General features: G+C 45.1%; 3 protein-coding genes and 1 long non-coding RNA gene across 7 annotated transcripts in view; 2 read left to right on the forward strand and 2 right to left on the reverse strand.

Moving 5' to 3' along the window:
* Positions 1 to 5,774, forward strand: part of LOC142578593 (uncharacterized) — a 66,273-nt gene extending 60,499 nt beyond the window's left edge. For 3 of the 4 annotated variants that reach the window (XM_075687986.1, XM_075687988.1, XM_075687987.1), the window contains exons 9-11: positions 5,219 to 5,433; positions 5,496 to 5,645; positions 5,737 to 5,774. In XM_075687986.1, coding sequence (XP_075544101.1) covers positions 5,219 to 5,433; positions 5,496 to 5,645; positions 5,737 to 5,743 — 372 coding nt within the window. In that variant the 3' untranslated portion in view covers positions 5,744 to 5,774. Of the gene's footprint in view, positions 1 to 5,218; positions 5,434 to 5,495; positions 5,646 to 5,736 lie in introns of those variants that run through there. The other variant, XR_012827266.1, reaches the window with a different exon arrangement.
* The window catches only part of LOC142578595 (uncharacterized), a 39,045-nt gene extending 32,100 nt beyond the window's left edge, over positions 1 to 6,945 (reverse strand). The window contains exons 1-2 of the long non-coding RNA XR_012827267.1: positions 6,700 to 6,945; positions 2,049 to 2,206 (exon numbers count right to left, since the gene is read on the reverse strand). This is a non-coding gene — a long non-coding RNA (uncharacterized LOC142578595). The remainder of the gene's footprint in view (positions 1 to 2,048; positions 2,207 to 6,699) is intronic.
* On the reverse strand, positions 5,360 to 6,600 carry LOC142578594 (uncharacterized). Its single transcript, XM_075687989.1, has one exon. It carries the CDS (start codon positions 6,417 to 6,419, stop codon positions 5,823 to 5,825), a length of 597 nt encoding a protein of 198 aa, XP_075544104.1. The 5' UTR covers positions 6,420 to 6,600; the 3' UTR covers positions 5,360 to 5,822.
* Positions 6,946 to 7,641: 696 nt separating the features above from the next.
* On the forward strand, positions 7,642 to 8,413 carry LOC142578596 (tRNA-specific adenosine deaminase 2). Its single transcript, XM_075687990.1, has one exon. It carries the CDS (start codon positions 7,775 to 7,777, stop codon positions 8,405 to 8,407), a length of 633 nt encoding a protein of 210 aa, XP_075544105.1. The 5' UTR covers positions 7,642 to 7,774; the 3' UTR covers positions 8,408 to 8,413.
* Positions 8,414 to 17,602: the final 9,189 nt, after the last annotated feature.

A 17,602-nucleotide genomic window follows, 5' to 3' on the forward strand; every position in this document is an offset into this window, starting at 1 on the left:
AAGAAAATGCAGCACTTTCTGCCAACATGCAAGTCCAGAGGTAAGATAGGAAGAAAGATGTAGAGGAGGAAGGTAAAGGAGGCACAGAACTGGTAGGAATGATGCAGTCCCGAAACGAGTGAGCCTTTCCACTCTTAGCTCGCACTTGCCATACCAGGGGGGGGGGGGGGATATATGACGTGGGAAGGCAAGGAAATGCTACCACTACATACACACGACAGCAGCTGTGGACTAACTGAAGATATAGTACACCATGGAGAAATGTGTCAAGCGGACGTCTGACTCGAGGCATGAAGACACGAAGCCACATTAAAGCACCGTAGGGTTTAGGTGACCCTACGGAAGCGGTCGCACATCAAATCAACACTTCTGTGTCCACCAGGGTAGCTTTGCAGCTATGACATTGCTCGAAGTCGTGGGTTCAATCCTGAATGCAGTAGCTGCATATCGATGGAAGCGAAATACAAAAACAGTCATGCACTTAAATTTCCGCATATCTGCATATTTTTTATCTTTTGAGAGTGTTGTTATAAACGATTGCAATGTGACGTGTCCACGGCCACCATTGATTGGCTTGTTTAAATCGCCATTGCCATTGTGGAGCTAGACAAAGCAAAATCATGTGATTAAGCTGTGCTACCATTGTTCTGTTAGTTTATTCACACCGCAGCCATCACGCCTCCAGTTTCGAGCCCTAGGCTCCACAATTGCCTGGTGGGAAGCAAGTTTCAGCTATTTGGCTTTAACACGACAAGTAGCTTTGACTGAAATCGGACACTACTAACCATTGTGCCAGAAGGCAATTGGAATCATTACAATGGTAAAGTCAACTTCGAAAAGCAACCTGAAGAGCTTTAAAGGTGTGTTTCCAACTCAGCAGCTGCTTAGCTGCAACAGATTGCAACTGAGAAGGATGTTAAACTATATTCAGTGTATGTGTACAAATAAAGTTTGTTTCCCCACTTTTTGAAAATTGTCACCTTCGGCATCTTTGAATTCCTTGAACAGTTCTTGAATTATGAGGCAAATCATCAGTACAGACCCTGGTTAACCCTTTCAAACGTTATGTACAAAATTGTGTACATTGTGAACTCGCACCTTTCTTTCCAAGTGCATTACAGATGCAGCCAATTTAGCGGGTCCAGCCGAATTCTTCACTTTTAGTCTCTCAACTGTGGCATGTACTGCGCCACATAGTGAACGGGGATAAAGCTAATGGTGTAGAATATCCACCATGGTAGCACGTCGTTTGGTGTTGCCAGATAAGCTTTTTCCTATTTCCTTGTGCATTTTCAGCATTGTCTACGGCTTTCAAAAGATTGCCCACTCATATAACAATCATGAGAGCGTCTCAAGATCAAATTACAACACTCACACGCGCTGTGTTTCCTCTCTGCCAGAATTCATGTATGATCTCAAGTGCATGCAAAGCTTAGTTGACGCATTCGAAAAGCTCTATGCAAAGTGGCGTGCAGTGCAGAGCACAGTTCGAGCTGGTGAACTGATTCTATATTTATTAAGCATTAGTAGCACTGCCTTTTTCCTGGTTTTATGAAAAGAAACTTGAGAAATTCATCAATAGATGTCTCAGACGTCAACTCAAGTAACAATGAGAAGGAGGGTGTTGCTGGAGTCCAGTTCGTCAGTTCCGCTTGCATTGAAGACGTGGATGAAAAGAATGCAAGACATAGACTTCACAGATACCTCTAGTATTGGGGAAAATTGTGAAAGGAACTTGCAGTTAAAAAAGCTGCCTTTTCTCTTCTCCGCCCTGCAATTTGCCATTTTAGTGATTTTGTCGCTATATTAAGCATCCAGTAAATTTTTGTAGCAATGGGACAAAACAGTTTGTGACACTTTAGAGACTTCAATGTTTAGAAAGCTGCTTAAAAAATAACTTTCTAGAATGTCATTTATTACAGGTTTTCTTTTTTTTCACATATCTGCTTCCACATATAACCTGTGCCCCCAATTGCAACTCCTTGGGAAAAAAAAAAAGAAATCCACACATACAGACTGTGGAAGTAACTGCATACGACGACACTTACATTTTTGTCAAAACAGTCGTGGATACACGTCATACCATCATGCTCTGCTCCCCCATCTCTTCGGCAATGCTGATAGTCTCCAGCTTCTGTGCTGTACAGGATTGCCATCGAGCACAATTCGTCATGATTCGAGTTCTGGTTCGGTGGCGCTGCGTAAACTGTGAGTTGAATATTAACAAAGGCATAACGTAAAATGGTGGCCCGTAAAGGGAGAGTGGGCAACCATAGAAGAGTGAACAAAGCGTCATCCTAAAAGGCAATGAATGGTGGAGAACTCTGTGCCTCAAAGTGTGGTTTCATGGCAGCGCAATGCCGTCAAGGCAGAATTTTTGCTGCCATGGAGCCACATCTCAGCATGAAATTCGCATATAACGTGCACCCCAACTTTACTGTAAAACTTTTAGGCGAAGCATATTACTAGAGCTCAACCCAGCTCCTCAGGCGCGGCAGTGTCGCCTTCAATACCACGTGACACCGTGACGTCACGACAGAGGAGAAACGGGGCTCCAACTCGCACCGTCGCTCGCGGCGTCGCGGCGGTATATAAGCAGCTGCGCTTTTTCTAGGTGGCTTTGGCTCAACTCTTGCAACATGGGCTGGGTGGGAATCGAACCAGGGTCTCCGGAGTGTGAGACGGAGACGCTACCACTGAGCCACGAGTACGATGCTTCGAATCGGTACAAAAGCGCCTCTAGTGAATGCGGTGTTGCCTTAGAAACGAGCTGTTTCTAAGGCTCAGGCGCACGTCGCTTGCTCGACGCTCACCGCGTCCAATGCGGGGCGCGTAGTCGCTGCACCGTAGCCCATTGTCTTACACCCCTTGGCGGGTCGACGGGAACGCTGTCGCGTTCCACTCTTGAAGGCGAAGCAGAGTAACGCATGAGTTGTTTCTTCAACTAGCCGAACCAAATATAGCCAAGCAACAGCAGTTCACCAGGCTAAACAGTGGTTCAACAACTAAAATAAAGGCTAGTATGCTTCGCATCCTGGGCTTAACCTTAGCTAAGCCACAGCCATTTTTTCAATTTTGGTGTTAGTTGTACGTGCAAAATATGGTATTCAGAAGCTACAAAGAGGGTGTCGAAATTGGCTGTAAGGTGCGTGGGCTCTGTGACCATGATGAGGCAATGGTCATCTGCACTCACAGAGGCCATGCACTGCGGTTAACTACTCCGAGAAAAACAGGCTTCACATTGTGCCTGTAAAAGTTCTTTATAAAGCCCATTGGAAAGTGTTGCAATGCTGAGAGTGCTGCAGTTTCACTAAGTATGTTCAACTGGTGGATGTCACAAGCATAGCAGTACAATAAAGTGCCAAAACTTGCTGCAAACAATTTTTTGGTTAGATGTAGAATATAGCAGGCATACATGAGCTTGTTCACGTGAATGTGAATGCGCTGCCTTCGTTTCTCACAGTTTTGCGACAAATTGATACTGCATAGAGCTTTCAGGTGGATCAAGCAGTGGCACCCTGGTATTACCTATGTAAAAGTCACTCAATTTTCAGTACTGTGTTAAAATTGCGTCATATAATTTAATTTTTCTTTCTTGAGTGGCGATATATTTAGAAATTTTAGGCATAATGTGCGCCGCAAGTGCATCTTTGTGCCAAGAAAATCATGGGAACAAATTCGCTTAGCTTTTCTTCCGCACTGTTCTTTGTAATTGGCTGGTGGCCTTCACTAGTAATATATGCATCCAGCATCGGGATTGGCTGGAATTTGCTCTTACTAAAATTCTAGCAGATCGCCCTATTCTTCTCTAGTGCAAGTGTTCTTGTGGATACATCTCTTGGTGACCCAAGTCTTTCTTAACCGTCTTTCTTAATTTCAGCTTTCATTATTTATTTTTATTGTTATTATTATACAGCAGCGAAGTCTGCTAGACCCTGCTGGTAAATTCACTGTTTATTCCTGGCCTGCGAGCACAGCCACTAGACAAACGTGAAGCATTTTGGTACATGTGTTGCATCATATCAACCTACAATTTAGTGTTACAAAAACATGTAAAATTCACTCAACAGTTTTAGCAACCTTGAAGCAAAATCTTGCAAAAATTTTGTGACTTCTGTCTCAATTTAGCGACATACTTGAAAAAAGTTGGTTCTGTCGCAGACCGCAGTGACCACTCATGTGCGGCCAGTTCATCAGAAGCTTGGCCTCCTTCACACAGCACTTGTCAACATTTGCAATCACTCTTCTGGTGGAGTGCTGCCCAACATGGCAACCATGTTAGGCTGCAGCTGAGCAACACACATTTGTGATATCACGTGCACCTACCATTTCCATAATGTGCCACTAGCAAACTTTCTTCAAGCCCAAAGCTGCTTTCCATGTGGCGTACACTCTGAAATCAATGATTTGTAGCATGCTCGAAGAATTGAGGCCCAGTACCATCATTACGTAGTCAGCAGCTAATAAAGCAAAAGAACTCAGAAACAAATATAGGTACTTTAACATTTTTAGGGAGCAAGATATCTGTCCAAATGCGATATACTTAAGAAACTTGACATAACACTAAAAAATTTCAGCTGTGCTTCTCACAAAAATAGTAATTGGTTTCTTAATTTCCACAGATAGCATTGCTGCTGATGCCGTATTGTATGTATTGGTTCTATTTATGTAATGGATCAAAAGCGAACGAAGTGGCTAAGGATACAGATGCACGATTGTAATTCATTTCTTTGTCAATAAAGATTATTACTATTAAAAAGCAAATCATATGTTTCTGAAAGTTAATTTCCTATGCTTTTTAACTAGGTCGCATAGTGTTACACTATGAATGAGGGGAACCAACAAGCTTTAATTTTCAGTGAAACCAACAGACAATCAAACCAAACAAAGCATAAGTTATCCTCATTCATTGGGAGATAAATTTGCTATAAACATACTAAATTAAGGAACAGCAAAATAAAGATGGAAAACCATTGGCAGGGGCTAAAACCGCAACATCCACATGATGCTCTGCCAATTGAGCTACGGTACTCCACATGCAGAGATTGTGGGTTCAGTTCCCACTGGCAGCAAGTTGTCTATCCCGCATTTGTTATTGTTGTTTTAATAATATAGGCTTCATCACAGACCTAGGTCAATAAGAAATAAAGCTTCCTTATTATGCTTTCATATGGTTGTTCACTAAGATGTATTAACCCCTTGCTGTTCATACCAACAGGGACGCAATGAATTGGCTGATGCCTTGGGTGGTCTTGCGAAGAATACACCTGGAAAAGCACCTGAAGTGACGCACAACCCGCCCGCAAGAAAGCGAGAGCGTAAGCAGAGCGCAGGCGCACGCAAAAAGCAGAATCTCGAGCAGGTGTCAACGGAAAACGTGTTTGCATCAACAATCATTGACTACAAGGTGTATGAAAAACCTTGCCTAAATCAGTAAGTAGCCAGTCTATGTGTGCTTTACTTGCTCATCACATGCAAGCTGCACCTCTGTGCAGGCTGTCAGCAGCACTCCGTGGCAAACAGTGTCCGAGTGTTGCAGTGATGACTCCTGTGAGGAGGTCCTCTCGACATTCAAAGCGCCATTCCAGTCTTGTGTCACCACCACAGACCTTGCTGTACAAACCAAACTTTGCACTGGGAGATGAGTGAGTACCGGTGGTTGGTCTGATGAAATAAAAATGCACTCGTCAATTTTGTGACTGCAACTATGGTAATTTCTCACTTTTAAACTTTCAGACGTTGAAGAGCCTGCTGCACTGAGACTCCATAAGCATGCCCCCCCCCCCCCACCCATCTCATTTAATAAAGAGCGTTTATACCATCTACGTTTTTCGTTCTCGCTTCTCGGGTGGCGTAGGCTTGTCGTGCGACTTCTCCCACGTGTGGAAAGCATACATGGCAAGGGCGAGAACTGCAATCAATGCCATAGATACACCGACGTCTTTCTCTCGCCTAATATGCGTCTCTTCCTGTCGCAGAAAGTCTTCATACTTCTTCTTGCGGAACTGGTACGACTTGACGGCGTCCCCGTAGTGCTGCTTGTAGAATTCGTCGAAGTTGTATATCTGCGATCGGCCTTCCATTGGCGCTGCGCGTCTAGTCGTCGGTTTCCTTACGTGACGAGTGGTCGCCATGCGGGGGGAGCCAATCTTCTCGTCGTACTGCGCCCGCAGAGACTCGTTTGAGAGCGTGTCGTACGCAGTGGAGATTTCCTGAAAGCGCTCGCTAGACGAGCTATCTCCCTTGTTTTTATCTGGGTGGTATCTCATAGAAAGCCTGTAGTATGCCGCCTTGATTTCGTTCTGCTTGGCGCTCGGACTAACCTCGAGTACGTCGTAGTATGTCCTCTTCGCACTTGAAGCGAAGCGCCTGCCGAGCATGCATGTTGCCCGCGGGAGCTCAATAATTCGTCCCCGCATCCTTGTTATACACAGGCACTTGCAAGAGACGCATTACGTCCTTGTGTAGAAAGTTATGGTCGAGCAGTAACGCAAGCTGTGCTCTAACCTGTCGGCTATTGGGCCCATTTGGAGGTTCGAAGCGAAACCGTTCATTGAAACAAACTAGATCACACACGTGACTAGGTAACTGGCCGCTTTCTGGATAGGACTGGCTTCGAGTGTATGTTAAATTCCATGCTAGACATGATGATGACGGTAAGAAAAAAAAAAGAAAGCATAGAGTTTCTCACTACATTACCTAAAGGGAAATCTGGCGCTGCTGTGCTGTGGTATGCATGGGAATGCCAGGTCGTCTGCTGTGCCCCGGTCGCACCTAGCGCTTTCGGGCTCTAAGCGCTAGAACGACCAGAGATATATAACGCTTACTTCCCCCTTTTCACTCCTTCGACCGGGTGGTGGTGGCACAAACTTTATTTAGTGAAGGCCAAAAAATGACAAGAAAATTAAGATGCCGCCGTCCCGTGGGTGGCCTTCGAGCTGCCGGTCGTGGCCACCAGATCGTGCCTGGCGGCGACTTCCGCTGCCCAGATCGTTAGCCGTAGCTGGACATCCGGCTCCGAGCTGGCCAAAGCAGCAGCTGCGGACTATAATAGATACATGCCAAGAGGCAGGGGGAGAGCGTTTCGGGCATGAATAGAAATTATTAGCATAGTCTGCTCGTGGGTGTTTGCAGAGCGTGCATTCGGGTGAGAAGGCACCGGGGTGAATAAGGGAAAGTCGGGCAGGAGAGAGGAAAGTGTGGGCCTGTAAATGGCGCCACGTGCTCTGTTGAAGCTTAGACAGGGATTTGTGAGGGGGAGGGAGGGATAGGCGAGAATTGCGGTAATGAAGGGTGATGTCATGGAAGGTCGGACGTGGTTGCCGGTCATGCTCGCGCAGGCGGGCTGGCCTGCTCCCCGTCGACCGGGTTGCAGCATTGCCGGCCCATGTTAAACCTAAACTGTACGAAACTACTATGCATCCAAAAAACAAAGATTCGAAACCGAAATTCGTGTCATCCTTTATTGCATGAATGCGTACATCGTGATTTACTTAAGTCACGCACTTAGCAAGCGCTTTCCGTAAACATAATATTAGCGCATCACCTTCATAAAGCCATCAGGTATGCGTTTTTAAATGACAAAGCATAAGGCGACCTGTACTTGCTTTTAGCTTTGTCAATAGTAACTGCGCTGGCCACAATGACCAGTAGCAACAGGGCGGCGCCCTAGCGGTTCCCACTTTTTCGGGCCAGCTGTTCTTCTCACTCTATGATTCCTCTAGAGTTTGTTATACAACCTTTATGGCCTAGTCCCTACGTCTTGGTCTAGCCCATGACTGGATGCAATAACGTATACTTAATCCTGAACCACCTTGATGTAACCGAAAGGTATAACGTAGGTTTGGGCCACGCGATCAATTCGCAGTGTGGAAGCACTTCGAAAAACTTGGGTATGGACTCCACCACCACCCCCGACTCCTGTGCGGTGAACGAGTGTTTCCGTCTTGCTGAAGAAGCACTGACATCAGGCGAAGTCCCTGTAGGCTGTGTTATGGTTTACGACGGGGAAAGCATCGCTCGCGACAGGAACCGTGTGAATGAGTCCAAAAACGCCTGTCGCCACGCCGAAGTGTGTTGTGTGGACCAAGTGCTGGCCTGGTGTAGCGAGCGTAGGCGGGACTTCAAAAGCGTTTTCCCTGCAACCACCGTTTACGTTACTGTTGAGCCGTGTATCATGTGCGCTTCTGTCCTGAGCGAGTTGGGCGTTAAGAGGGTTGTCTTTGGTTGCGCCAACGAACGTTTCGGCGGAATGGGATCTGTGCTGAACATGTTCGACGACTGCAACCAGCAGGTTGCTTCGGGAGTGTGGGCCGGGCAAGCCGTCGACTTGCTGAAGACATTCTACACTGGGGAAAATCCGAACGCCCCGTGCCCGAAATCAAAAGCGAATAGAAAGAATGTTTGAAGGAAACTCTAAGACTATTACTCGCCCTCCTCCTCTGCCTTCTGGATTGGATTGGCGCGGCTCGCTACCTGCTTGCGCGCGCTTTTCCGAGCGCAGATTGGTGTGCGCCCATAGAGTTTCCTACAAAAATTTTTGTAGGAAACTCTTCTATGTGTGCGCCTGGTTTGTAAACTTCGCTTTCTCTTGTCGCTGCTTTCCTTTCCACTGGATTGATTTGGCGCGGCTTGGTGTGCGCCTGCTTTTTGCGCTGTGCTTTCAACGCATCCTCGCATGTTTCAACACATCGCTCGCTGCTCGCGCTAGTGAGCGTTGCTTACGCGGGCGTACCGTGTATGTAAGGGCGCAGGGAAACATTCATACAAAAGCAATTGGTCAGAAAACAGCGCTTTATTTTCCATTACTTTGTGATGTACCTTCACACTGGGTAGCGCCGAGCGATGGCTTCTAACAAGCGCAGAAATGAGTCTTTGCAGCGCGTATGGCCATTAATTGACTCCCACCGCAGCCTTGTGAGGTGCGACTCCAGCAGCGGTGCAGTTACCTTGTAGCCGGCGGAAGGAAGGTGGCGCTTCACTTTCTGCCAATAACTGTTTTTTGCGTGTGAACACCCGTGATCGGGTCCACAAAGTTCACGCTGTGGTTTACTGTTTCCCATTGTAGATTGAGGCTCCTTCCCTTAGCATCCACTAGGTTTGGGATGTAATTGTATGCGTCCCATTCATCACTGGATGGTGGTCCCCAGTTCAACATTGGCTGCAATAATGGGGCCTATAGCGTCGCCGCGTCTCGTCGGTCGACCTTGAAAAGTCGGAGTTCTCTGGTGGTCACGCAGACAATGTTGAATTCCCATGGTCCACGATCTGCAATGCCGCCGTAATTTTGGCGGCTCGGAGCAGGCGCCGCGCTTCTGTATTTTTTTCTCTTTTTTTTTTCCAGCGCACTCCGACCTCCATTGTTGGGCCTGCGCGACGAAAGTACGGCAGGCGGACTGACGGAATGCGTTAGCCTAATAGAATGTGTTAGGGCCGAGAACTTAATTGCGATGCCGTGCTGCTGCGCCTTCGGTTGCCGCAACAGTCACAGCGAGGGCAAAAAGCTTTTTGCTTTGCCATCCGGTGGGCGTAACGCGCAAAAAGTGTGGATTCACAGAATCAGGCGGGTTGACTTCGAGGAAGTGGCAAAGAACGCACGGCTTCGTGAAGGGCCACGACTACACACAACCTCTTCTTTTGAGCCTAGTTGACACCTTCCGCTTCGAAAAAGTGTAATGTGTTCATGCTCTGCGTGGTTTTTAGCGCGTTGAAGTTGACTTTTTTCGAATGTGCTCTCTTTGTTTCATGTAGTTTCGTCTTGCGATGAAACTGCACGCATCTGCAGCTGGCTTGTGACACAGGAGCGACTTTAAACTGGGTGTGTTTTGAACTCCACCAGAAGTTAGCGCATTCTTGACGCTTTTGCAAGGCTCTCTATGACTTATGAATGCGGTCTTTTAGCTTCGAATGTACGCCCGCATGTATCGATTTGGTGTGTGGTGATCAACGTCTTTAACGTCCCGAAGCGACTAAAGCTATGATGGAGATCGTAGTGGACGGCTCCGGATAACTTTATCTAGGTGGCTAGGGGATGTTTAACGTACACTTTGATCGTAGAACCGTACGTGGGCCGGTAAATTCCTCGTTGGCGTTTCATAATTCTCGCGCGGGCGCGCTAGCGCTGCTTTAGAAGTTGGCGCCTCAGCGCGATTGTATTTCCTCAATATATTTTATTTACTAGTTGTAACAACGTGTCATTATTTCGTACGATTGACGGCGCCTCCAGGGCACCAAAGCTGCAACGGGTGCATCAAAGCTAGAACCAGGGCTGGATGGGGCTCGCCGAAGCCTGTGCATGCCAAGGGAGTATGATATAGGCTGTCCGCTATAGCGGACGGCCAATTTTTTATGCGAACACTCCCTGCGCCGCCTGCTTTATTGTAATGTCACGTGCTCTTCAGAGGCCTCCGTTAGCCGTTACATGTGCCCTTTTGGAGCAGTACTTGTGAAAAAAGAAACAATCTATCCTCACGATTACCAAAGCACCCCGCAATGAAAAAAGCGGCCCTGTTGCCAGTTCAGTTCAGTTCAGTTTTATTCCTTAAAGGCCCCCATTTCGGGGGTGTTACATAAGGGGTGGGATTACATTTGTAGTGAGGAAAACAAACAGCGATGGTGATTTAACATTGAAGGAGATCTGTTACGCGTTCTTGAAAAGCGGTGTTGAAGCGATGGCGACGATGTCATGGGGTAGGCCGTTCCAGTCCGTGGCTGCTCGAAGAAATAACGAAGCTGAAAACGTAGTAGTACGTGATAGTGGGCGGGCAACTTGAAGGGGATGACTGGTGCGGTGAGATATGCGTGATGCGGCGGCGATATACGGTGCTTGATTGAAAGGAGAATAAAAGAATTTGTGATAAAGGGTGAGGCTAGCAATGCGACGACGAAAAGATAGGGGTGACAGTCCGGATGTAGCTTTCAAGGATGAAACACTGACGTCATATGAGTATGAGGAATGAATGAATCGGGCAGCACGATTCTGCAGATTCCAATGCGGTGATTAGATATGCTTGATGTGGGCTCCAGATGGGGGATGCATATTCTTGCTGAGGCATTGGAGGCATTGCTGACCGCATTCAGTCGGAATCTCTGACGCGCCAGCCGAACAAAAGTATCCTGCAGGTACGTAAATGAACCTACGAAACCACATACACATACTTTCACGCTGTCAAAACCTGAAACTTTGGTAATTACGCGCGTGTTTGAGTGCACCGCGTGCTTGCCTCGTGTTTCAGCAACACGAGCTCTCAACGTGCGCGCACTTTACGCCTTGAATAATAGTCCTTTTCTCTATTTCTTCCACAATTCCAACACGACATTTTTCAGGCCAGTTACCGACTGACGAAGTAACATCCCTATTGAAGAAACTGCGCCGCAGGGCTCGAACAAGCTTTTCCGCGGATTTCCCATAGGGCCCATGCATTGAAATCGGGAACCGCAAGATGGATGGATGGCGGCTATACCCTTTGTAACGGGCGGCGGCTGGCGCCACCTAGCCTTTTGCTCCCCCTCCTATTTTATTATTTTTTCCCTTTCTTTATATCCTCTTTTCCTTAACCTAGTTTTCACTCCACTCCTCCCCCCAAAATAACTATCTAATAACTAACTATCTATCGCCATGTTGCTACGCGCCGAGGTTGCCAGCTCCTGAGACGCTTGCTAGACTTGGTGACAGTAGTCAGTTTTAATCCGGCAACCGTAGCAGTATAGAGGCTAGAAGGCATAGAGTTTCTCACTACATTACCTAGAGGGAAATCTGGCGCTGCTGCGCTGTGGTATGCATGGGAATGCCGGTATATTGTGGATTCGGATTGTCATCGTTCTCGTAGAGACAGGACACCTTGAAGACGCGCTTGGCAAGTACCGTTCCGTCTGTCACAATGATTCATTTTCTACTAGAACAGCACGTGAAAAGCTGTTTTAGCTTTATTATCACGCGAAAACATGTTTTGTTTAACTATGAGAACTTGTTATTCTGTGTACGACTACATGTTACGTAAAAAGTATCAGCGGGCCGCTAAAGTTGGAGGACAGACGACAAGGTTCGCGCTCGCTTTGAAACAGTTGGTCGCCTGTTCTTGCTTTTCTTCGCTTGGTCATGCATCGTGGGTGAGTAAAGATGTAATATGCGTGAATGGAAACATTTTATGAAGATTTTACTTTGAGAACGGCCGGCGTTGCGCGTACCCGGTGGTTCGAACGGGTGCGTTGCGTTCACCCAAATAGCCAACTTGTTACTGATTTGGCTTGGCTCCCGTTGGATTTTTAAAAGGCGGCGGTAGTGCGCTTTGGACATTTCTTGAATTGTGAGCGTCTGTGAAACAGGGCGTAACCTTTCTCTATGGTGAAACCTCTTCGAGGTGTTTCTGCGTTGTATTTTCGATTTAAGTGGTATTCGCTGCCGTGGTTAGTTTGTTTGGCTGGTTAGTACATGTGCAAACGGTCTTTTGTGATGTTCTGGAGTTGTGGAAGGTCGTCGCCCCTATTGCAAGTACTTGTGTTGTCGCGACATCATTCGAACACTATACGATCAGAGCAGAAACAAGCGCTATAACCTACCCAGGTGGTTGTGTAGGCGTCAGCTCTCGAAGTATTGAGCAATGCACGGTGGGAACCGTTTTATCTGCGGATGCGTGCTTGCACCAACTCTGACGAAACTCTGATCATTCGGGACCTATGAAAGCAGTGCTGTGTTGTTTTTGTTCCCTGCTTAGTTCGCCTGTTTACATACTCGCCTGAATGTGTGCTATTGTGATTTGTAAGTTTTCCCCCGTCGGTCTGTACCAGATACCTCGCATTCAGCTGCTTGTCACCTGTGGTCGTTTTATAACTTTGCTGCAGAATTTTGTCCTTAAGTCGAATAAACTTGGGAAGGAAATCGTGAAGCTTTACTCCCGAAAAGCGCTTGTACGTCCATAGAATTTACAGTTCAACTGCAACACATATCCTCATTTAAATTTTAGAAGAATTTATAATTTCAGTAAATTGAAATTGCAGATAAACAGAATACAATAAATTGAAGATTTCTATATGCACACCAAATAAGTTCTGCAAAGTAAAACGGTTTGTTACATTAAAGTTCAATATATGGAGGTCTAATTGTACAAAATTGATTGATATAGGGGTTGATTCGATACAGGGTGTGCATATTCACATGCCTGCTTCCTTAGTCAGTCGTTCCGTGCCGGTCTACTTGGGCAATAAACCAAGCAACAATGTTAATGTTTTCGAACTGTTCATATATCAGGAGCACACCAAGAAGGTGATCTAAAACCTCCAGGCATATGGCGACTTTCTGTTCCAAAAGAAAAAAAAGTAATAGTAATAATGTGTACAGTGGCATAGCAGAGTAAACAAACAAAAAAGCTGTCTTTTTAAGACTGCTCCATTTTTTTTCCTAATTACAGCAGCCGTGCAAGGTGTTCTAGATCAGTTACAATATTTGAAAATTCATTGTGATGGGCCAGTCTGTTTCCCTTAGTGTTATAATGGCCTCATATTCTTGCGAAGTTAATCATATTACTCCTGTATCCTTACTACATTGAACTCCTGAAATGTTTTATCCCAGCCACTGCTCCTCATCCACCATGCTGCTTCTGCTTAATAGTTCTCAAGGCAATTATATTGCCCTCCTCTCCCTATTATTCAGGCAGAGAAACAGATCCACATGGCCATCACAAACTAATTTTCACTTGCACATGCCCTGACGTTCAAAACATTGCAGTTGAGCTAGAAGCTAGAATCAAGCTAGAAGCTAGAGGGAAGCTAGAATTAGCACTAGTGAAATGTGAAGGTTGTTAGCAAAGGTGCCCACAGTGTGTGAGGCCACAGTTTATGTGAAGATAAAAGTTTTGAGAAAAATTATATAAATTTTGCAGTTGATATTGTTTTATTAATGCTGCTCTTGCTTTAGTTATCCTTTTCTTTTAGTTACCATATGTGTTAAATGTCACAGCATTTGATATTATAGCATTGACATATATCAGTGGGTGGGGGGTCCTCATCTGGATAGTTCATTTCTAATGCATACACTTTGCATGGCTTGTTCGCGTTGCCAACACCTACTGTATTACTTTGCAATTAAAACCTTCACAATTGTTTTTCGCACAAAAATAAAACAAGCAGTCTAAAAATGTTCCTTTGTCTCATGCAATATAGTGCTCCTCTCACCTAAAGCTGTATGTTCTCGAGACACAAGTAAACAGCTACATGTTAGCTGCAAAACCTCTTAAATTTGCAACAATATCGAATATATTGAGACAAAAAAATCTTGGTGAACATATTGCTGCAGATGCTGACCAGCACATGAGTAGTGCTTCTTTTATTACAAACATTTAATCACATTGCAGAGAGTGTGTACCACTTAAATCACAATCATTTTATTGAGATATTTTTGTGTCATTTGCATGTGGGAGAAGCAGGAAATAGTAAGCTGACTCTGCCTTAAAGCAAACATATGCATGAGAGAGCGTTTAAAGCATTACTTGTTCAAACCGAGGCTTTGGTGTCTAGACTTCACGACGAAGAGAGTAAAATGTGAGGTCACTTACAGTGTATTCTGAAACCATCTATTACTGGAAGCTTCATTCCTCTGAGCTGAGCGCAGTGCCACCCCTAGACTGAAGACGACGCTGTGTTTCACAGTAATTGACATGAAGTTTAATTAAAGCTAAGCAACCGCCTCTGTCAAGGAGCGGGGCTGCTGTGCATTTGAATCCAGGTGGAGTGTTGAGTGGAGAATACGGGAGTTAGTCATCTATACCTATCCTCGAGCCTCTTAAGAGATTTCCTACAACATTTAAGCTCAGCCTTTCTGTTTTTTCTTACAGCATGGTTATTACAGGTGGTACAAAACATTCCATTGTACAGTTTATATAATTCTTTGGGCTCAATAGGTTCACTGGTATCATCTATAGTGTTTCCATCCAAGACCTATTGCTATTACAAGGCATTGCAGACATTCAGTGACGTAGCCAGAAATTTATTTCAGGGAAGGATTCTCCACTGGCCACTACCACTCCCCCATCACCTCTCTCTCTCGCACTATATAAATGTGTGGAGGGTTTTACATCACACCAAGACAAACTCCTAGCACTTCCCGGACAGCAATGCTTTAGCAATGAGGATGCACATTTTTACGTTGCCAAAACAACTTTGCTTAACTTCTGACAAAAGTTTTTCATTGCTAAGGCATGCAGCCACTACGCCTAAAATTATGCTATCATCCTTGTGCTGTTTTTAAAAATGACTATATTAAAAATAAAATTTTGTTTACAAATTGATGTATTTATATAATGTATATTATGACCTTGTTGGTACATTACTTAGGAAAGTGAGCTGTGCTAAAAACATGACAGCGCTCTGTCTTGTGTCTTCTTGTTTGCAGCCCAGACTTGTTGCAGCCCAAGTAACAGTGGAGGTCAGCGTTATTTTCTTACCAGATTTGCTAGTGAGTGGTTCAGCCATGGCTGTGTATGGAAGAGAGCGGGCACTATTTTGCAAGTCGCCTATTACTTACTTGCAGGCATTATGGGCATGCTTCCCTGACACCTGCCTATTTTAAAGACTGCAGAGCAGCAAGCACAGCACATGCTATGACAGGGTAGGTGAATCTCGGCTAAGGCAACTGGCCACGGCTATCTGGTGTAGAGCGATCGAGCAGTGATGAGACAATCCCCCTATGTTTCATAATTTTTCACTTCATTCTTGATGCCCTTAATGCACGTCACCACCCTAGCCCCCTTACCGTATCCATCTCCCCACTCCCTGGAGCTCTCTGAAACTCTTTTCAGCTAATCACTGTCCCACTTTTCAACATTCACGGGGTTGTTGAATGACACAGCATTCTCTAACATGCCTATATTTATGTTTCTGTGTGGACATCGAAGCCATTTACCTAGCTCCCCTAGTTTGTTGTGGCGGCTTCTTAGCTTCCCTGGTCCAGCACTCCATCCTTGATATAAATTGCCGCGCGCAAATCAGCATTCTGTAGGCCTTTCTTTCTTGTCCCAATTTCTCTCCATTTTTCATTCTTAGCAGTGTGTACAAACTAGCCTGAGAGCAAGCTCTTCTGAAGTTTATTAACATAATGAAAGTCAGAGTCAATTGAAAGTAAAAGAAGAAAAAAGAAAGGTGGGGGGAGTGTTTTTTATGAGTTTTCTAAACAAGCAAGTAGTAATATGAGTAAGTTGTATAATAGCAAGCACCAAGTATGAAAGAATAAAAAACGCATTTGCACTTCTCGTCTGATGAAATTTACTGTGCTTTTACAGAAATGAAAATCATTTAAAAGGAAGTTAGTGTTTTTGTTGAGATACGAGCACGTAATCTGTAAGCCTCGTAAGCTTATGTCAAGTAAAACAACATGAAATCCTGAGAGATGGAGCTTCTTAAGTACACATGTTATAATAGGAACACCAACCTTCTTCAGGATGATAAAAGCACTGTAGATCAAGGTTCTCCACGTAGTGGAAACATTGTTAAATCTGTTAAGATGTGAATGTGGGCAAATTGGTAACAAATTTCTAACTTGCTAAAGCACATTACTGTCCTCATCGAACTAATAACTTTAGTTTCTTGTACATGTGTCTTGATCACATTCAGCACAACATTATGCATTTTTATCTTTCTTTAATACATTCTGTAGCCCCTCAATGGATTCAAGATGCTAGAAACCTATGTTGAACTACAAAGTGCTTGCCATTAGAAAAGACAAGAAGTCAGTTCCTGTGTTAGAAATATTTATTAGTTAGAGAAAGGCTAAAATTTAGTATGAACATTAGCCATGTCTTGAAGTTATCATCCTACTCATTTTACAGTTGAAGCTAGCTTGCTTCTCAGGTTACTTGTGCTTAGAATTAAAGCACAACAAACAGATGAATGGCTTGCCGAAGCGTTATTCACAGAAAGTGGTCACTTTTCTCACTCTCACCGTAGTGTTTGGGCTATTGCTGGTACTGTTGGCCGCATAGCAGCCAGTGCAGTGCCACTGAGTGTCGTGTGCCGATGTGCCAGTTTTTCTTAGCATGTGGACACTTCTCCCACGAGTTTCTTCGATGTTGTCTTGACGAGGGCCGAACAGTGAATGAGCCAGTTCATCTTGAAATATTATAATTGGCGTAGAGTTTCCTTCAAGCATGCCACGAATGTTCCACGCATTTATGATGGCACTTCCAACAAGCAACTCAACAGCTACCTTTCTGTACCACTTGAGTCCTTTTCTAAAGCAGTTGTGGTATAACGTCATTTGGTCACTATACTCGACGCCCTTTTTTGCTGCATTGTAATCGAGACCGGCCTGATGTTTCATGATTGGTGCGCCGTCCCTAGTTTTCTTCCCACTGTCCACCAAAGTTGCTTCATATTTGGCGACAGGTGTGAGTATCAGAACAGGCCTCTTGTCCATCCACTTCAGTGCCTTCACTCCATTTTTGGACTGAAGTCCGGTAACACTGCCATTTGCAACCTTTACTTCAGTGAGATCTTTTGGCAGCCCTTTCCTCACTGAGCGAACTGTGCCACGAATGAAAGTGTCTTCCTTTAGAAGGCGAAGAGTGAGCGGCAAGCTCATGTAGAAGTTGTCTACGTACAGCGGGCACAAGAC

The sequence above is a fragment of the Dermacentor variabilis genome, chromosome 4 (genome assembly GCF_050947875.1).
Source record: "Dermacentor variabilis isolate Ectoservices chromosome 4, ASM5094787v1, whole genome shotgun sequence".
Taxonomy (NCBI): domain Eukaryota; kingdom Metazoa; phylum Arthropoda; class Arachnida; order Ixodida; family Ixodidae; genus Dermacentor; species Dermacentor variabilis.